The 21579-nt window shown below is 32.8% G+C and overlaps 1 protein-coding gene across 1 annotated transcript in view; it reads left to right on the forward strand.

The window, feature by feature from the left end:
- Window positions 1-21579, forward strand: part of LOC140046602 (uncharacterized) — a 54608-nt gene that overhangs the window by 9066 nt on the left and 23963 nt on the right. Inside the window, exons 13-18 of the mRNA XM_072091296.1 lie at window positions 72-143; window positions 764-977; window positions 11605-12114; window positions 12267-12329; window positions 14783-14807; window positions 21302-21333. Coding sequence (XP_071947397.1) covers window positions 72-143; window positions 764-977; window positions 11605-12114; window positions 12267-12329; window positions 14783-14807; window positions 21302-21333 — 916 coding nt within the window. The remainder of the gene's footprint in view (window positions 1-71; window positions 144-763; window positions 978-11604; window positions 12115-12266; window positions 12330-14782; window positions 14808-21301; window positions 21334-21579) is intronic.

Raw genomic sequence — 21579 nt, forward strand, 5'->3', positions numbered from 1 at the left:
CCACTTTAAATGCATATAAAACTAAAACTAAATTCTGATAACAAAACATTACATCTATTTTTACTTTCTAGATGGCTATTAAAAGAACAGATTCTTTTGATGAAACGAGTAAAGAGGAACCTTCAGCTGAAGCATGTAAATTGGTATGTTATGTTACCAGTTATGTTATCTATCTATTTGGTAGTTTATGAAAATACACGTAGAAAGTTTTCTCCTCAATTTTTTGTCAGGTTTGCTTGATGTCTGAAAATGTCTGCATATTTACAATGTATACTGATTTTACAAATCAATTACAAATTATTTTCCAACATTGCAATGTATAGTTTTATAATGAATGTTTATGAGATGAATGGTAAGAATATTTCATGAGTTGAAAAATTGTCTGCACTATTTTTAACGAAGCAGAGAGCCGAGTTGAAAATAGAGCAGTCAATGAACAACATATTCTCTCCATTCAACGAAAACAAAACATTCATTATTTATTTTATAACACACCTATTTTTTATTATATTTATTTATATTTGTTGATATGATATGTCTTAAATTCAATTAATTATGTTACCAGTTATATTATATATCTGTTTGGACCTAGTTTATGAAAATACACATAGAACACTTGATGAGAAATTTACACATGTTTCTTTAAACTATGCTATAAAGTTCTCATCATATTTCTTTGTGAGCTACTGCACCATTGATGCTTTCATATTTGCTGGTGTGTGTCTTAAATTGTTATCAATCGACATTAAATTTATATCTTTAGGTTTTGTCAACAGTTGAGAAGTCATTTGAACAATCTAAAGATGGCGGTAGAAGTGGGATTCCATTCAAGAGATGCATTCCTTGTCAGTGTAGTGATCAATTAGACAAGAAGCATTTTCAAATTCTTAAAGATTTCCAATGCAGGAAGTTAACGTGCACAGAAACTGGCAAGGCTATCACGATGGATGTCACATGTTATAAGCGGCTGTTTGGAGGTAAGAGTAATTAAATTTATTTATTTTTATTAAGTACATTTTCATTAATACACTACTTTCTTCATGAATGACTCTCACTCATCCCTACGGGTGCAGGTCAAGTCGGCCCTAAACCGTCTCGGCCAAAGTCAAGTCGGCCCCACGTTAAGTCGGCCCCAAGTCAACTCGGCCTCACGTCAACTCGGCCAAAAACTAATCGGTCAACTCGGCCACAATAAAGTATGGAACGCAAAAAGTGCTTAATATTATTATGATTCTTATACTATCCACGCTTTAAAAAAAATGAAGAAATAAAAAAAATATAATATAATTAAATAATATCATATAAAAAAATGAACTCATTGCCGATATGAATATAAGTACCCGCGTGTTACAAAAACACGTGCAGGTACCGCCCCGGTACCGCATTTTAGTAAATCGAAGACGGAGGCCTACGTTCCACCATTTGACCATAGAAAAAATGATCGTACATCGTTTTTGTCCATGATTTGCGTTAAAAAAAAAGGGGAATCCCCCGGTCAGTGAAAACACGTAGGTATCGAAAAAGCTGCCAAAGGCGCAGGGAGGCGCAGCTACGAATTGTTTTCAATTGTGTAATTTGAAATTTTATTAAACGCAAATAAAGGAAAGTTGGTGAAATCATTACTATTTTTTTTGCTAAATATATTATTGTCTAAATATTAATATTCATTAAAAGTCAGAATTATTTATAGTTAAAAAATTGTGAAGAAATATTATTTTATCAATCCCCTTCATTTGCACTTTTTGCGTTCCATACTTTAACGGGGCCGAGTTGACCGATTATTTTTTGGCTGAGTTGACGTGAGGCCGAGTTGACTTGAGGCCGAGTTGACTTGAGGCCGAGTTGACTTGAGGCCGAGTTGACTTGAGGCCGAGTTGACTTGAGGCCGAGTTGACTTGGGGCCGACTTGACTTGGGGCCGACTTGACTTGGGGCCGACTTGACTTTGGCCGAGACGGTTTAGGGCCGACTTGGATCGAAATCATCCCTACAGCACAGGAAACTGAAAAACAAAAGGCTATTTCTGTTCTATAAACAATTTGTGACCTATTTGTGCAAAAATTGACATGTTTAAATAATTATAGAATAGAGAAAGAGGATACTTTACCGTATTTGAAAATAGACATATTTGATAATATACTTCCAGTAGTAGTACAACATAATCATTGTTGATAATATATACATTGTTACAACATAATCATTGCTGTGATATCTTCATTCCTCTCAGTAGTAGTACTAGCAGAATCATTATTGATAATCTATACTTTGTTACAACATGCTGCTATTAGCTGTGATATCTTCATTCCTCTTACCAGTAGTAGTACTATCTGAATCATTATTGATAATCTATACATTGTTACAACATGCTGCTATTAGCTGTGATATCTTCATTCTTCTTACCAGTAGTAGTACTATCAGAATCATTATTGATAATCTATACATTGTTACAACATGCTGCTATTAGCTGTGATATCTTCATTCCTCTTACCAGTAGTAGTACTATCAGAACCATTATTGATAATCTATACATTGTTACAACATGCTGCTATTAGCTGTGATATCTTCATTCCTCTTACCAGTAGTAGTACTATCAGAATCATTATTGATAATCTATACATTGTTACAACATGCTGCTATTAGCTATGATATCTTCATTCCTCTTACCAGTAGTAGTACTATCAGAATCATTATTGATAATCTATACATTGTTACAACATGCTGCTATTAGCTGTGATATATTGTTTCGGTATCTTTTATTCATCAAGTATATATGCACAAATTTGATACTGCAACAAAAAATGTGACATGACAACAAAAAATTAGAATTGTTCGTAATTCAATAAAGTTAATCTTATTTTGAATTTACATATCCCAACAAACATAATACAAAACATAAAGATAGTCAAGTATCAACTTCCTGGGAAAATTGAGATCTATGTTACTATGTTGGATGTATTATGTTCGTAACAGTTGTACTGCTGGGGCTTCCTTATCTCATTCTCATTCTTTCTTGGAGATCCAAGAAACATTTATTATATATGGCCTTTGGCCCAAATAATATACAATGTAATACAATATTAAATAAATATCAGTTGAGTGCGTTTAAAAATTCTGTTCTACGTTTAAATGAAAAAAATAAATATTTTCCAAGTTTAACAATAATATCAGTATTTGTAGTAGACATAAGATAAATATATTTTAATTTAGTTGGGTTGTTTGTATAAAAGGAAAACATATATTTAGTTCTAATATCTGAATAAAATGGACAAACTAAAGTGAAATGATATTCATCTTCAATTGATTGTAAAGCACATAATTTGCAATCTTTCATTTCTATTTATACAATTCCATCTTCCTTTTTCAATTTCTAATTCTAAAATTCCTAGTCGTATCTTAGTCATAATTTGTCTATGTTTGTAATTTGTTACTTTTGTTAGATATTCTTCAATTCCAAACTTATATTTAACGTGCTTGTAATATTGGAGCTTAGAGTGTAGCCTAGTATCTTCGTAGAATTTCTGTCGTTCAATGTCTGTAAGCCTTTGTTTAAAATTTGAAATAAAAGTATATATATTATTAACCTGTTGTGAGTACCATAATATGTTACCAAATCCATTTATGCATAGTATTTGTTTTACGTCATTGGCCCAACATTGCTCATTTCTTTGAGCTTTTCTATATTGAAAATCATAACATTGTTTAATAAATTTGTCATTATCCATTTGGATTACTCTAAGCCAATAACGAATTATATTAATGATAATTTGAATTTGGATAGTGAATCTTCCACATTCTCCTCTCACTGCAACACTTGGTGCAGAATTACCTATTCCTAGAATGTATTTACAGAATCTTAGATGAACTTTCTCTAATACTGATATATCATTTAAACCCCATATTTCGCTACCATAAAGTAAGATTGGCATAATCTTAACATCAAATATATGGTTCCATATATTAACTTGGAGGTTACCAAAACGTCTATGGGTCAATCCTTTTAATGCGAACAAAGCCTTATTAGCTTGTTGACAATTGTATTCTTTGGCTTTATTCCAATTACCATTTGAGTTGAAAACAACTCCTAAATATTTAAAGGATTTGACAATGTCAACTGTATTTCCATTGTAATTCCATTTTTCAAATTTGTTAAGATTACCACCATTCTTAAACACCATAATATTACTCTTGTTAACATTGACAGTATCATTAATAAAAACATTAAATAAAAAGGACGAGAGTGGCGAACCCTGTTGTATACCTATTAGACATTTGAAAGAATTACTAATGTTGCCGTCGACCTTAACATGTGCTGATAACTTATTGTACATTGAATTAATAACGTTTAACATTTTTCCTTTTACTCCTGAATTTTTTAGTTTTATGTGAAGATATTGATGTCCTACGGAGTCAAAGGCTCGTTTAAAATCAATGAAAGCAACATATACTTTCCCACGTTTTTTTCCTAGGTATTTATTAATGATTGTGTTAAGAATAAATACATTATCCGATGTTCTGAACCCCTTTCTAAAACCGGCTTGTTCCTGATGTAGAATGTTATTATCTTCTGCCCAAAATTGTAATCTTTTATTGATAATATGTAGGAAAATTTTAGCAAAAACGGGAATAAGTGATATTCCTCTATAATTCTCTGGTTGTTCTTTGTCACCTTTTTTAAATATTGGGACAATAAGGCTGGTTGCCCATTGCTGTGGAAACTGTCCTGTATTATAAATTATATTATATAATTTTGTTATTAGATTGATTACATTTTGAGGTGAGTGTATAAAAAGTTCTGGTAATAATCCATCGATTCCAGGTGATTTACCTGTTTTTTGGGATTTAATGGCATGAATTACCTCATCTACTGTAATGTCATTATTTAGGTTAGGTTCGTTTTCATTTACAGCAGGTTCATCATTAATGATACTTTCTACATTTTGATTATCAACGACCAGCGATGACAGACTAGCGCTCTGCACATGTGGTGTGGGTCAATCTTCCAAATGACGTTCGTAACAGAAATTCACTTTGCTTGGTAGATTAAAACAACAGTATTGCAACAATTTAAAAACGTGCAGTATTATAGCAGATTAAAAATACAAGATAAAAAGTTAAAAATACTGTTAAAAATGTAAAACTATTAAAAATTGCATGCACTAGCTGTGATATCTTCATTCCTTGGATGAAATTGAAACTACTTATTTATGCTATACAGGCCCGTATGCAGCATTTATAATGGGGGGGGGGGGGCTGCGAGCGAAGCGAGCAACAATGGCTGGGAGCCAGGGGGCCGCCAAGGGACCCCGGTCAGGGTCCAGGGGCCGAAGGCTGCGGCAAAATCTGCGTTATTTGACGTTCTAAAGATTGATTTAAGACTCTTTGTTGTGGCTTGGGCTATTTCAACGATGGACACCAGAACTTAACGCTTTCATGATGTTTAAAGGCCAACTCAGACAGCGTCAGACGCTGTCTGAGTTGGCCTTCCTTCTCTTGTTTAGGCGCCGTATTTGATAGTGTCTGTATTTCCAGACACGTCTTTACCACCGCCGGTTAAGTTGTCTGTATTTCGAGCAAACACTTTACCGCGTACCGCGTACATGAAGCGCTAAGCTATTGCTTGTCGTCACATGATCGACTGCGCATGTTTTACATCGAGTTTGTAGTCAGTTCAGATTCCGTAATTTAATTACCGGTATTTTTTCATTTTATATTAACATATTTTTGTTTGTATACCATTGATAATGTAAATTTTGTATATAATGATATTGTCTTTAGTTAAACAAGACAAGAAAAAATACCAACCGAGGAAATAGTGGACCTTTTGGGACTTGGGTGGGGGTGCGTTTGCACCCAACGCACCCCCCCCTGGATACGGACCTGCTATATAAATTTGCAAAGAATAGTTATTTTAGGTGCCGTCCGTCATGTTTGTATAAGAATCTCAAATACAAAGAGCATCTACTACTATATCAATATATGCAGTGGAAGGAACAGTGATGCTACACCAAATGAATAATTATCAATTCAAAAGTCAGATAAAACCATTTGTACTTAAAAGTATTACTAGAACAAACTACAGTAGAACAGCACTCCGAGAGTGCATACCTCCGCCTACTGTAAAATTTTCCTACATAAGATTTCACCAAAAACAAAAATGTTTGTGTCTTAATGCTGCTGTGTGTGATTTCACTACAACCATGTGTATGCGAATTTGGTGTAAAGGTTATGTAACAATTAAGCTTTTCAACTAACAATTGTTTCAGTTGACTAACAATAGAACAGCAACACCAATAATAAACAGATGAATTTGAAAAGAAATAGGTTTTTAAAACTAATCATATCAAAAACCTGTACATTAAATCAAATTGTGTTTTAAAATTACAAATCAAAAATTATAACTCTTGCCTCTTGTGCAAAAATGAAGTTTTTTGGACAAGTCGTTCTCAAGAAAATGCAATTTCTGTTTACTTGTTTACTTTAAGACTGCTCGCCGGCTTTTGACACTAGCAGGTCTGAAAATAATTCTAAAAAGTCGTCCAGAATTAAGATCCTGGTCCAGATTGTCTCCAAAATTTAATGGAGTAGTCCTTGACCACATATCTATCTGTATTTTCATTTTTGTAAACATCTTGCAATAACTGTAACAGACAGACAGACAAACAGACAGACACACAAGATCAACTACATATAGACCAGCAGCCCAGAGACATTTGTGTGTAGGGTGCCACCTCAAGTGAGTCAAAGAAAATGTGAGTCTGTCGGTTACCCCCTGCTGCGTATAGAATTGGGGGACCACAAAAGGTGCTTAAAAAATGGTACCAGATAGACGAGAGAGATACCACCTAATTTCACCACCATGCGATGCCCATTGACATCCTCATACCAAATTCACAAACGACATTTTATCCGCTGCAATAGGCCCTCCAGATATGGAGGACCTAAAACACGGAGATAGCATAGATGAGTGAGATAACACTCACAAATAATGCCAAATGAACAAGTTGAGTAGTGTTATACAATACCAAATGGGTAACGACAGACTAATTGTCCGCTGCACCGCAAGTACCAGACACATTAAAATTTAACTAGAGACCCTCCCTTCCCCCCAAATAGGCTATCTTATATATTGTAGATACCACCAGCAACCAATTTGATTTCATTTAGCGCATTGTAAGGAATACCAAATGACCTATTACAGACCACTTATACACTTGGTCCTGACAGACCCCGCTAAAGTTTGACTAAAGTTCCTGGAGCAGATTCCTTAATAATAGAATTAATGTGCCTTTTTACATCCTCACAGCTAAAAAACTACAAATCATTAAATATTTTAAGTCTCAACTGATTGGATTTATCATTGACAACTGCCTCAGCGCCTCTTCTATGACAGGGGATGCAGAGGTGTTAGAGCAAAATTAGACTCATAGAAGTCAGTTAATTATAGAATAGATATTATATCACTGGGATTAGAATTCCTTTTACCCTTAGCATTATTTTTTTTATATTTTTTATTTCAACAATATTTTACGAGGGTGGTCCATCCAGCCGAAGCTGATCATTAGGGACCCTCACATAATTGCATTCCAGAATTTTCTGGGATTTTTTTCTGTATATAACCTATTCGAAGTGGTGAATTTTTTGTTAGCAACATTATTAACAGACGATCTACAAACGAGTGTAGTGTTTTTTGGCAAGTTTATAACATAAAATTATCTGGCCGGACCTAGGCCTCCCACAGTCTTTCCATATACCAAACCAAAAACATTGTCTGGCATTTGTGCAGTTGCTATTCCACCAGTTTACTGCCTTCCTTGACCTAGTACTATTTTTAGTGGTACTGGTATCTCAAGAATCATGAATACCAGCAGAAATTTGTTTGCATAAGTTGTCAATAGAGGACTTTTTTTTTAATACTTCAAATCCGTAAAGGTCTCATAAGGAATTTGGCCTGTCCTCTTGTTAAAGCAACGGTTGCAAATATATGCAGCCTGTTTCATATCTCAAAAAAGGTTCTCCAATATCTTTCAGCAGTGCCGTTCTGGTGCAAAGAATAGGGCCTTGATGTTGTTGCCATCTTGGTCCCAAAGTGTAACAGTATCCCCATGCTTTAGCGCAACACTCTGTTGACGCATAAACAATCAGCAAGTTACATGTAGTTGTGCTTTGGGTCGAAATTTGGATCATAATTGGATAGGTCATCCTGCATGATGATATGGAAAGTGGCACCGCAATGAATCATGATAGGTTTTAATACTGTTTTATAAACTGAATCATATGCTGTGAACGTGAATGAATGTTCGGCTTGGCTGCTTAGTTTAGCATCAGTGGCCATTTTTATTCGCTTTACACTCTTTGTCATCATGGGTGGCACTATGATAATAATTACGCCATTTGAACAGTTGTGTGTTTTGCTCAGACATGCATTCGCTTTATGTTCACTGTCTCCGCAGGAAAAGTATATTATTTATTAAGTTTGGTTTTGCTCTTGTCAGCATCATAATGTTATCAGACAATACATTTTCCTTACTAAATCTTTTTGTTGCGGTTCTTCAATTCTTCTTCGATTTAGTGTGAATGTCATTTACTCCTGTACTATTCGGTGAGGTTGAATATTTTAAAGCATGAACTTATTCCATACATATGAGCCTACTATGAATTCATTCACAATCATGATGAACTTTATTCATAAAATGATTTTTTTTAAATAAAATATAAAAACCACTTTATAAGACCACGGATTACATTTTCGATTCATCAAAGGAACAAGTATACCAGTAAATCTTATTACAAAACATCTTGGATAAATCTGGATGCTCATAAATAAATTTCTAAATTTGAAAATAGTGTATGTTACAGTTTGCAACAACAACATATCTATTTTCTTTGGATTCCTATACAATACAAGTACAGTAATGATATTTCCTTATACATATTTTTACATTTAGTCCAACAGTTTTGAACATCTTTACAACGTAAAGATATTTTCATACTCATCTTCAATATTACATCTTTCAAAATGGTAATTTTCCATATATGATGATGCCTTCCATGCAATCCCTGTTAGATGATCTGAGTGTTTGGTGTTCATCCAATAATATGATACCCAAACCCTCCAAATGCCATATCTTGGTTGTCAATTTTCTTAAGGACAAGTCGGATGATATTATATCGCCTTCTTTTAGTCTGAGTGGTTCCATTTTACAAGTAGTTGATCACATGACGCTTCTTGGTGTAATCATTCAAAATGACCTGAAATGGGAACTTAACACTAATAATATTGTGTCTAGAGCTTCTAGACGTTTATTTTCCTTGTGCATTTTGAAGAAAGCAGGAATCTTAATTAATGATCTGTTGACTGTTTATATGGCGTATATAAGACCTATTTTAGAATATGCTGCCCCTGTTTGGCATGGCGCTATCACTAAGGACATGTCCAAGTCTATTGAAAAGGTACAAAAGAGAGCATTGCGTATCATGCTAGGTAACAACTATTTGTGCTATGATCATGCATTGTCTGTTACTGGTTTACCTACTCTTGTAGAGAGAAGAAACAAACTTGTGTTGTCTTTCGGGGAAGGCTTATTAAAATCCGAGCTGTTTAGAGAAATACTTCCCCCTCTTCATAAGCCAGCTCGGTCTCTCAGAGTCAACCGCTTTCTAGAAGTACCTCATTGTAAAACCAGCAGACTTAGGTCGTCTCCAGTTCCCACCATGGTGGATATAATTAATAGGCACCACTAGCTCTTTTTTAGATATGTAATAAGTGAATGTTTTAAGGTTTTTTATTCATGTATGTTTTTAATTGTATGGTACGATATCTAATTTTATTAAGATGTTTCTATTTTTATAGCAATTTTAACTAATTTTTAGTCATTTGTAATACATTTCATTTCAGTCCTTGACTGTCGTTTTGTAATATATTTTTATATACCGAATAAATAAAAAAAATAAATACATTTTTTCGTATACAAGAAATTAAATAATGCAGGGAGTTAAAAATAAAATTATATTAGCTAATTTCCAAATTTCATTCCAACTCAATTCATACATATCTTTTCCATTTTTCTTAATTTTTTGATATACATAATTGTTTTCATGATCAGTTCTCAATTAAAATGTTAGACATCAGTACAAATACATTTTGTTATATATCAGAATATCATAGACATTGGTTGTGGTTGAAAATTTTAGATAGGCCGTGAAAACGTAGTAGCCTACAACAACTCTTACTGTAGGCCTAACTAGTTAGTCATAGCCTTTCTAATTTTATTGCAATAATGTCTTGCCTAGAGCATAGTGCATGAGATATTCTACCCAGGCCTTCACCTATTCTTTACTACTCTGAACTTGTGTGTGCATAGCTAGATCAAATGAAACACAATTATGGAAAAGTCCATTAATTATGGTGATTATTTCGTTTTAATTACACTTGATACTGTGGTTTATTAAATCACATCCCTACGTCAACAGTCACATATTTCTGTAATCATATAGGCAATAGTTTAAATACATCAAGAAATTGGTACGACTTAATTTGGACATGACTATCTTCCAACTCCACTCCCTGAGCCTCAAGTTTATCCATCCCGTAATTGGCGAGTTGCTTGCTGTTAGATTCGTATGAAATAAGACCAAACAAAAAAATCATTTATTTTACTTTTTGTTCACTCTCACAAATGTGTTCCTTTAAATATTATTTTGTTATCAGTCGAAAAGGATATTCCATTTGCTATTGCTTTTTATAAGAAAGCGTACAATGAAGCCTCAAAGTGATTTAGTATATATTTAGTATACGTCGTATACAAACGTATATAGTATATGAATGTATATGAATGTATTTTTTCGACCACTAACATGCATAGCGCCATTGATTTTGTACCTCTGTCTTTGAATTGAAGCTTTATAAATTTTTGATATACTGTAATAATAATAATAATAACATAGGTTGGTTTTTTGCAAAGGGTTACCTTGGACAACATACTGTACCAGTATATATCTGTCTATATATAAAGATGTGTCATCACTATCTTGTTTATATTGAAATGGATTCTATGAATAGTATTGGTACAGTATTATAATTTATTGTATATCTTAAATCCTGTTGAACCAAACTTTTAGAACATAATATTGTAATGTTAAATTTAACTGAGGCTAAATAACTATAAAAACAGTACTATGGTCAGATTTAGACTTCCAAGGAGTGAGTGGCTTATATTGATTAATTATCTCCTGTACAGTACCATGTTGGCTGTAAAGTCTTGTGGTGTAAGTGGTCAATTTCACTTTTTCAGACGTGCAATGTGATACAGAGACTACTGCATTTTTCAGTATTCTTAAATAAAGTCTAGCCTAAAATCTGATTAGCAAACACTAGACTTTGTTGTTTTCTTAATCTAGCCATTATCATCAGTCGGATTTTTAAAATTAACAATTCAGTCAGACAGTTATCATTTATTAAAATAATATATTATATCAAATTTTAAAAAAATGGCCACTGAGCATTACTTTTGTAGCCTACTGTTTGTATGGTTATGTTCTGTTTTTTTTAAAGGTGAAATAAATTATATGATTTCTTATCAACTATGTCCTATTATTTTATTTACAGGCAGGACAGATTTCCAAAGTTTTAAAGTTGGTCTCAGTAGATGCTTTGATGATATTATGATGGAAATATACCATTGGCTAAAATTCCTACTATTTGGTCACTTGGGTTTTATTACATATCAAGATTTCAATTACTTGCTCATTGCACTTAAAGACAAAGGTTTTATCTCACCAACCAATGTTTATTTGCTGCTAGAGATTGCACAGCTATCAGAAATCAAAGCTGCTGAAGTACTTGTAATACTGTATATGAAAGACAATGTTCAGGACAGGCCTGATACAAGTTTGTCATCTTACAGAAAGCAACTGTTTAAGGCCCTGAGACTGAGAGAAGAAGACCAAAATACATTACGTGATGTTATTGATTTGTACGAGTTGACAAGTGATGACTTCACCAATATCTGGGATGCAGTTCTTTATCTGGAGATTAAGAAAGAATTAGCAGATGATTCCGTCAAAATACAAAAGTTTGCAAATTGTCTAAGCACAAGAGCAAGAAACACACTACTTGGTATGTTATAGAACTATCCTGAAGTTAATTGTTGATGTTATGTTTATTTTAACAAAAAAAGTTATGTAATGGTAATTTAATTTCAATAAAATAATAACACTAATTTAATTTAAAGTTCAGAATATATTAACTGATTATTTGATTATTTATAGGCAACAGTGAGAAGGACAAGAATGAGACTGCATCTTCAAGTCAACAATTGTTACCAACAGAAGGTAATTTTTCATAAAGTAAATTAGAGAATAGTAGGGATAAAAAAAGATTATGAAAATGTGATTTATGATTTCTTTATTATTTATTTATTTTGATCACTATATTTCAAGAGGGTGTCCCAGCCTGCGTGATTTTATGGGGCCCTCAACAAGACAAAAGGACAAAAACAAAGAATCATAAAAAATTATGATATCAACAAGATGATAATGACAAAGAAGTTGATAATGAGAATGATATTCTAACATTTAGTAATTCACATCATATTTTAATACAAAGAATATATTGTTGATTTTTAAGATAAAAATGAAATAAATTTAAATGGGGGAATAACCTGTGACTTGCAGCCTACTGGGCTGAATTTGGTGTGGGCGGCACATACTTCAACTTCTTCCCTAAGGTTCCCTTCGTGTCGAGTGCTGCTACCAAACGAGACCTGTTCGTCTGTCCACAACAATATTTCTGACCTTGGGCCCACAACTTAGGGCATGTATGTATCTCCATAACTAATGGTCGTAGACACTTGAATTTGGTTTTTTAAACCAATTCAAGTGTTTACGACCATTAGTTACAGAGAATAATTTAAAAATTATTCGAAATATACACGTTGTTATATTTTACACATTTTGACAAATGTTACAAAAGGTCAAGGGTTATATAAACAAACACAAATTGTATCTCAGCAACCACTGGGTTGGTTTTAACAGTGACCATGAAGGAGTTTTTTAAAATTACGTATCTTAAGTTTAAAGATAATATTTAATAATATAATAAGGCTGTATTTATGATTATTCTAAGATCATTAATGTTGTGCCCAAGGCAGGCAAATTAAATGGCAACCTAAAAAACTGTGGATAACCAAAGAATTTATAGGTCTAATATGGAAAAACGCAGATTGTACAAAGCAGATCTCTTATTCTGAACAATTAAAGTGACCTATCTTTCTAATTTTTATCAGGGGGACAATAAATCTTATGTACATGTATGTTTAATAAAGGAACTAACATAGCTTTCAACACTGCCAATGTGTATTATTAAATTCTATCCATACTATCAGGCTTATCTGGTATTTAACTGATTGACAAATTTATTGTTAGATACTGATTATTTGCTCTTGTTCAACCATGTAGCATGTGTGGTCTTCTGGTTTGTTTTGGTAAAAAAAAAGTGGAAATATTTTGTGTCAGGTCAGGTCAATATAACAAATTTTTCTACAGTACCATAACACTACTGTATATTTACAATGATAAATAGTACAAATACTAATTAAAATTAATTAAGTTGGATGGTGAGAATATTTCAGGAGTTGAAAAATTGAATAAAGCAGTTTTTCAACAAATACAAAACATTCATTATTTGTTTTATGATACACCTACTTTTATTTAATTTATCTATCGTAAATCATTGATGAATGCTTGGTCGGGAAGCTAGGCCATTAGAGAAGGCAGTGCTCCAACTTTAAATTCGGAGTACAGTTATAGACGGCACGCACAACAAGTTGATTCTCCAAATTTTTACAAAAAGCTGAGTGTTCATACTGTAATTATCACCATTAGATATATCCCTTTTCCATGAGATAGGGCTAATTTCAAATGACACGTAATGCCTAATTAAATGAATCAAATTGCATGAATACAATCAGGTATATACAATAAATTGGTTTATTTAGTTCTTGTTACATTAGAAAAAATTCTGATAAATTTGTTTTTATAATTACTCGCGAAATGGCGCCTTCGACAGCCTTCCGCAGCCTTCCGCAACCATCGGGATATGTTTGTGTTGTGGGGATAGCTACTCCAGTATTTTATCTGCAATGTTGAATATTCCAATGTATTGGTGGTGAAAAAGAAATATGAAAACAAGTACGAACCTTTTGTTGTAGTTTATTGTACAAATATGAAAACATATACAGTATCTTATAATGTGGCCTAGTAAAATACTGCAATCGAATATGACATATAGGCCTAGGCCTACATAATCCTGGCGCCACCCTTGTACTTACGGCTGCTGCTGATAACAGTACGTATAATCCTTTTGGCGTTAATGTAGTTTCGTACCCAACGCTTAAAATTGCTCAAAATTGTTTCAATTATACTTCATCCAACCTACTCACGGTTGTCTACTTTTTTTAGAAATCCATTTTCAGCTTAGCTTAATGAAAATCATCGCTACGCTACAATAGCGGCCGGATAACATGTAGAGTAGCGTGGGCTTGTTCACCTAGTTGTATTGTGTGTGTTGTTAATTAAAACCACTTTAAAATCGAAATCCAAAAATTTTTATTTACTACTACTGTACATGTAATACATATAACAGTGATATTGATTAGGGCGTCATCCGTTCACCCACTAATGAGTTTTACAATAACAACACAATTTTCCCTTACTCAAATTATAATATATATAACTACTGTTACTCATGATGCTTAATTCTTATTGAGCTTTATTGTTTATTTCAGATCTACACCAACCAAAAAATCTCAGGTAAGTAAAAACTAGGTATTAGTATGCTTTGGAGTAGCCCAAATGACATTTGCTTTTCCTGAGTGAGTGATGCCTTTCATACTATATATAAAGTATGGTTAATTCTGACATAGGCGAGCACAATGGAAAAACTTCGGGACAAATCTCCGACTTTGATACCTACCTTATCTATCTCAGATGTACCGCGAAACGAAGATTTGGTAACATTAGTTTCCAATATTCCGTATTTCTATCTTAGGACGATATTATAAAGCGTTTTGAAACAAAATTTCTGATTTCATCGGTAGATTTTCAACTGTGAACGGTAGAAGTAATTTCCGGGTTCACTGTGAGTCCACAGGTTCACCTTGCAACTTCCTGGTTTCAACTAAGTTGGCCGTTGGTGGTGATAGCCATCTTAAGTTTTTGTTTATTTTCGGACGGTGCGTGTGAAGGTGCAGTAGCAAAATAAAAATTATACTGCAAATTAATAAAGATCAAATTAAATATACGGCATAAAGCATCCGAGTATATTGTGGGGAATAGTATATAAAATTACATAGGGTGAACTGATGATAAGACCTTTTGTTTGAAATCAAGTGAAACCCCGATAACCAAGTTATTGAGTAAGCTGGCAGGAATACAAGCCATCTAAAACGTCCTCCTTCTTAGGCCGAAACGGCCCACTTTTTCGCAGAAGTTAGTTTCAAAAGATGTTTAAACTAAATAATGTATTATAATTATAGCAATTAGAATGGTATTTATTTGAATAAACGCTGAACACCTTCCCAATAAAACATCACTTAGAATAATTATTGCATTTTGTATTATATTTGTAACACAATTATACTATTACTATCTGTTATCTAAAATTTACCAAGCATTTGTTATTCTTTTTTACCACTTTTCATATCTATTAGAGGATTTTATTTGATTATAAATGTTACCATATTATTAAAACTAAAAAAATAAACGTATGCCTTGAATAAGCACCTCCCTCAAATGAACTCCGCCTCCCACCTCCGCCCTACAAGGGCCCTCCAAACAATAAACACTATACTTTAAAATGTTATTAATCATCTAAAGCCCTTTTCACATAGAATTGCGGCAATATCCCAGTAAGCAAGCCGGTATTATTGCCGGTCTAGACCCATTCACACAAAAGGTAATTTTACCGTTTTCTGTGTGAAAGGCCACAGTGAAAAGGTGCAATATTTAAAGATTACTGTCGTCATAAAATAGAGGTCGCACTTTTTTCGAAAAAAAAAATGGCGGGCACCGCCAATGAAACACGCCATGCGCGCACATGTTTGCTGATGTTGTTTTGTGTGTCCATCTTTAATTTTATTGGTTTTTATTTACGATGCATAAAACCTATATTTTTGCCTAACACAACTCCGTGTTAATAACTGCCCGATTCTACAGAAACAAAATCTATTAGGCCTACAAATATTAATTTAATTTAAATTATCAGAAGCTGTTATGAGCTAGCACCAGGCGCGCGCACCGGAGGATGTTCCTGCTAGAACTATGCTAACTAGGGCCTAGGCTTATGTACGTTACAGCAAGTTAAATAACCTTTGGACCAACATCTGTTATATTTTTATTATTATTGGCTGTATTCTTCCATGTATTATTTACACACTAACCTAAACAAATATATATATTGATAAAATCTAATAATTTGGCCTAAAATAATTGTCACAGTCTTCTCATAATAAATGAAAATGTCCCGAATTTATCCTTGCTTCGCTGCGTAAGCAGGCGTTATATCGTGGACTCTTTCACACAAATCAGGCTTACGACCGTGACGGTAATAATATTTATTTATTTATTTATTTATTTGGAATTACACCTTTAGATCGGTGGCACACTTAGCACAAAGGTGCATCCTTCACAATATAAAATATAACAATTAACAGAAAAGTAAAAAAAGGCAAAAGCAACTATCAACCCCTATCCTACCCCCCCCCCCCCCCCAATTTACATCGATACATACAGTAGATCATTACTTTACACAATGAATACAAAACAAGATATAGTAAAAGTGTATAAAATAAAATAAAATCAGCTGATAAACACAGCTTATTACGAAAAACCCCCAACCCACTTTTATTTCAATTTACTTAATGTAGCAATGTAGATAACATAGTTATTGAGTCATGGAATTCAGTGAATCATTTCGAAATTGCCATGCTTGTTTTAGGTATCTTTTACAAAAACTATCCAAAATATTTTCACACTCTTCATCAATTAAATTATCTGAGTATCCCAAAATATATTTAAGTTTGTCATTTTCAGGAGAAGTATAAAAAGTATCAAACATATCTTTGCTGCCATTTCTATACATATCCACATATAAATGAAATAATTCCTGATTACGTATATTATTTAAAGCTGGACAATTAAGGATGAAATGATGGATGTCTTCGTCCGAATTTGTACCGCACAATTTACATTTTTTATTATTATCAATATTCCAATTTGCAGTTCTATCATTCAAAGGTAGAGTATTTGAACGAGCTTTAAATTTTAATGCAGCACCTTCAAAATTATTTTTATCAATTAAGTAATTTTCAAGTCCAGGTTTTGATTTTAATGTTTCATAGATGTGGAGACTTGATTTATTTTGTAATTCAATTCTCCATTCATCTATCATTATATAGTTAAGTTTTCTTAAGATTTCAGAAATTGGAAAGTAGACTTCTTTATAATTTGAGAGAGTGGTGAAAATATTTTTGGATTCACAATTACACTTCAAGAGAATATCGTTTATACAAGATAGAAACTTATACCTTAAGTCTTTAAATTCACAATTAAGTTGTAGCATTCCAATAAACATAATTTTTGGCCATCGATAGTTTTCCATCTTTATAATTCTATGGAAGTATTTCATACGAAGAGCGTTATGAATCTTGTTAATTGGAGACCAACCAAGCTCTCCATATAAGGCGGCACAAGGAGTATTTCGAGGTGCTTTTAAGATATAACGTGCCATTTGGAGCTGGAGACGCTCTAGTTTATCTATATCTATTCTACTTAAAGAGCACCATACTGAACAACCATAGTTGATAGATGGGAGAACTATCGATCTCCACAGAGTATCCCCATAATATACTCTGTTAAAGTTATCAAAGCTACTGATAATTGATTTAACGTACGCTATTAATCTTTGACCTTTTTTTATAACATTCTCAATTTGTATATGGTCATTTAATTTACGAGAAATATGTACACCGAGATATTTATATGATTCAGTTTCAGATATAAAGCCATTACCTAATTTCCATTGTCTTACTTTATCAACACGTTTACCAGTTATCAGTATATTTGACTTTTCAAAATTAAAGCATAATTTCCATTCCTTAGCAAAATTTCCTGCAAGGTCTAACATTCTTTTCATTTCCAGTTCATTGTTAGCTAATAATACAATATCATCAGCCCAAAAAAGGCTACCCATCCATGTATCATTTATTCTAATACCTATATCCTTGGATCTTAACATTTTGGTAAACTCATTTATGTAGATGCTAAATAAAACAGGTGATAAAACGCACCCTTGCTTTACTCCTTGATCAATATCAAAAATATCTGTATCAATTATACCAGAGGAGACTTTACCTTTAACATTAGCATAAAGCTTATCAATCATCCTCCATACCTTTCCTCTTATTCCTGTATTCCAAATTGATTTCATTAAGCCGTCTCTCCATACACTATCAAATGCTTTTCGGAAGTCCAAGAAGGCCATGTATGTATGCTTACCCTGTTGTAAGCGACAAGTTGCTATACTCTTTAAAACAAAGATATGATCTTCGCATCTATACGAAGGTCGAAAGCCTCCCTGGACTTCCGAAAGAATAGCATTGTCTTCAAGATAGAGAGAGATATTTTTGGCAACTATCCTATTAAAAATTTTGGATATACAAGAGGTTAACGATATCCCTCGATAATTATTGAGATCATTGCGATCCCCTTTTTTGTAAATAGGAACAATTACACTAATATTCCACTCGCTTGGTATTTGTTCTAGTTTTAAAATTTGTAAAAATAGGTCTAATATAGATCTGATTAATTTGTCGCCACCATTCTTAATTAATTCATTTGTTATATTATCTAGACCTGGTGACTTATTATTCTTTGCCATTAGTATAGCCTCTTTTACAATATCATAATCTATCTTAACATCATACAAACAATTTTCGTCAACATCTTTATCATATGTACAATTTGTTTTTGTTTGATTTCTAATATTATTAACAAAACGACTTGTAAGGTAAGTACCGCAATCATTAAGATTCATATTGGCTTTGCCAAGATTTTCCCAGTAATCTTTTACAACCTCATTCATTTTCCCTTTTTCAACAATGTTTTCACCAGAGTCTCTTGATTTAATACATTGAATATTTTTACTGTTATTTGTATTGCCTTTTAGCACTTTCCAAAAGTCTTTACAAGATTTACCACCTTTGTTTGCAATTTCAATAGATTTCCTAACACGTTTTTCTGTGATTTTCTGAGCAACAAGTTGCTTAACATGTTTCTGTGCCTCTTTATAATGTTCCCACAGTGTAACGCCATTATCATAATTCATAGTATTATTTGTGTTATTATTATCAGTACAGTTCCTATTAGTAATTTTATTATTTTTAACCCATGTTCTGTGTTCTCGCGACGCAATTTTCCTTTTTTTGATGGCATCGTCTATCTCTTTGTCAAACCACGGTTTGTTTTTATTATTTACACGTCTAATTCCGATACCTTCAGTGGCTGCCTCGATAATTTTTTCCTTCCACAAATCCCATGTAGTATCGATATTCTTTTCGTTACTAACATTCCAGTCATTAAATTTTTCTTCAACTTTTTGTTGATAAAAGGAATAATCTTGGTTATGTTTAATATCCCAAATTGGTTTATTTTGATTACTTGTCTGTTGATTACTTATGTTAAGATTATTTAGTGTTAACCATAACACACAATGGTCACTCCCAAAACTAAATTGTCTATGCTCATCAATAATTAGTTTATTTACATAATTTATTAAGGATTTTGAGCATAACATGTAGTCTATCGTGCTTTGTTGATTATTTCTTTGCCATGTTATTTTACCTTCACAAAAAATAGTACTATTAAGGTTAGTTAAATTAGCGTTTTTAGTAAATTGTATTAGCCTTTCTCCATTTGAGTTTATTACGGGGTCTCCGTTATATATGGAGTCACCAATCCGTGCGTTAAAATCACCTAGAAGTAGAATAAGAGGATTCATTTCCTTCTCTTCAATTCTAATTATTTCAGAGAGCAGTTGGGCGTATAGATCGTCAGTCAAATCATTGTTTACTCCCTGGACCGGGAAATATGCAACACAAATATATAATGGTACCTTATCTACGCTAACTTTTACCCATAATCTTTCAAAATCATCATCTATACAGTTTAAAACATTTTCAGATGTAACCACTATTTTGTCTGATAGGAATAACCCAATACCACCCCCCTTCTTCCCGTTACGTTCTTTCCCAACCCAGTTATAACCTTTAATAGAGATTGCGTTGCTCTCTTTTAAGTGTGTTTCAGCAATACCAAGTATATCAATACTCTTACTATATATAAACTTTTCAATTTCATAAATCCTATGTTTGCTTAAGCAGTTAATATTATTAAAACATATATTTAGGCTATTTTTACCTACAGGTATATTTTTCTTTTTCTTTCTACCTCCTCTTCGGTGTTTTGTTTGTCGCTTTGGAGCTCGAGGATGTATATCGATGTTTAGTTCATTGTTAAGTTCATCAGGTAGGATGCTATAAATGTTCGGTGTTTCGATATTAATATCTACATTGCTGGCGTTGTCCTATGTTGAACGATAATATTACTCCAATTTTACTAGGTCCAGAGGTGGTCTAACGGAAGCCGACATTAGGGGTTTTTACCCTTTCACACATAAGCCGACGTTCGCGAATTACCGCAATATTACCGTCTTACAGCTTTGTGAGAAAGGGGCTTAAGACACTGTGAAACAGAGTAGGTTTAGTTTTACGAATATCAAGCATTTCAATAATGGTAACCAACAGAAAACGTCCAAGCCAGAACGTCCTTCTAAAACCTTTTTACCAAATCATTATCATTCCGAGAATCATCCTCTAAACTTAACTTTGAGAGCACATCTGTATCACATACAGGGTAGTAGTAGGTTTAACATTTATAAATAACAAGGAGTGCTATTTTTTAGAATATGCTCTCATATATATATTTACTGAGAAAGTTGATTAACCATCGTTTCACCTCAATGGTTGCACTAAATACAGATTAAAAGTAACCTTTAGTATCATATGTGTTTTTATTTAATCCTGACTAAAAGGCCCAATTCAGTTTGCTATATACCATAAAAAGTCGTAAGATCCCATGACAAATATAGCATCTTAGCTCATAAACATTGTGCTCCTGCTGAATTATATTAGTATACTATTAATGCACTGTAGTTTTAGTTTTAATTTTTTTTACATTTTTATTTCCAGCCTCAAAGAACGCATACAGACATTTTTCAAAGGTAGTGTAATCATATATTATATTATATTTAAGGGTTAATTGCAATTTCTAAAGCAAAATATTTTTTTCAAATATTAATTATGTTTTTGTGGTCCTACAAAATATTATTTTATTTCATCAAAACCAACAGCAATGAATGTTGCCACTTAATATAACATAATACAAATATTTTAATGTTAGTTTTTATTTATATATCAGTAAACACCAATTATAAATATAAAGATAAACCCCAAATAAAAAATTTAAT

Source organism: Antedon mediterranea, chromosome 4 (genome assembly GCF_964355755.1).
Source record: "Antedon mediterranea chromosome 4, ecAntMedi1.1, whole genome shotgun sequence".
In the NCBI taxonomy this organism is placed as follows: Eukaryota; Metazoa; Echinodermata; class Crinoidea; order Comatulida; family Antedonidae; genus Antedon; species Antedon mediterranea.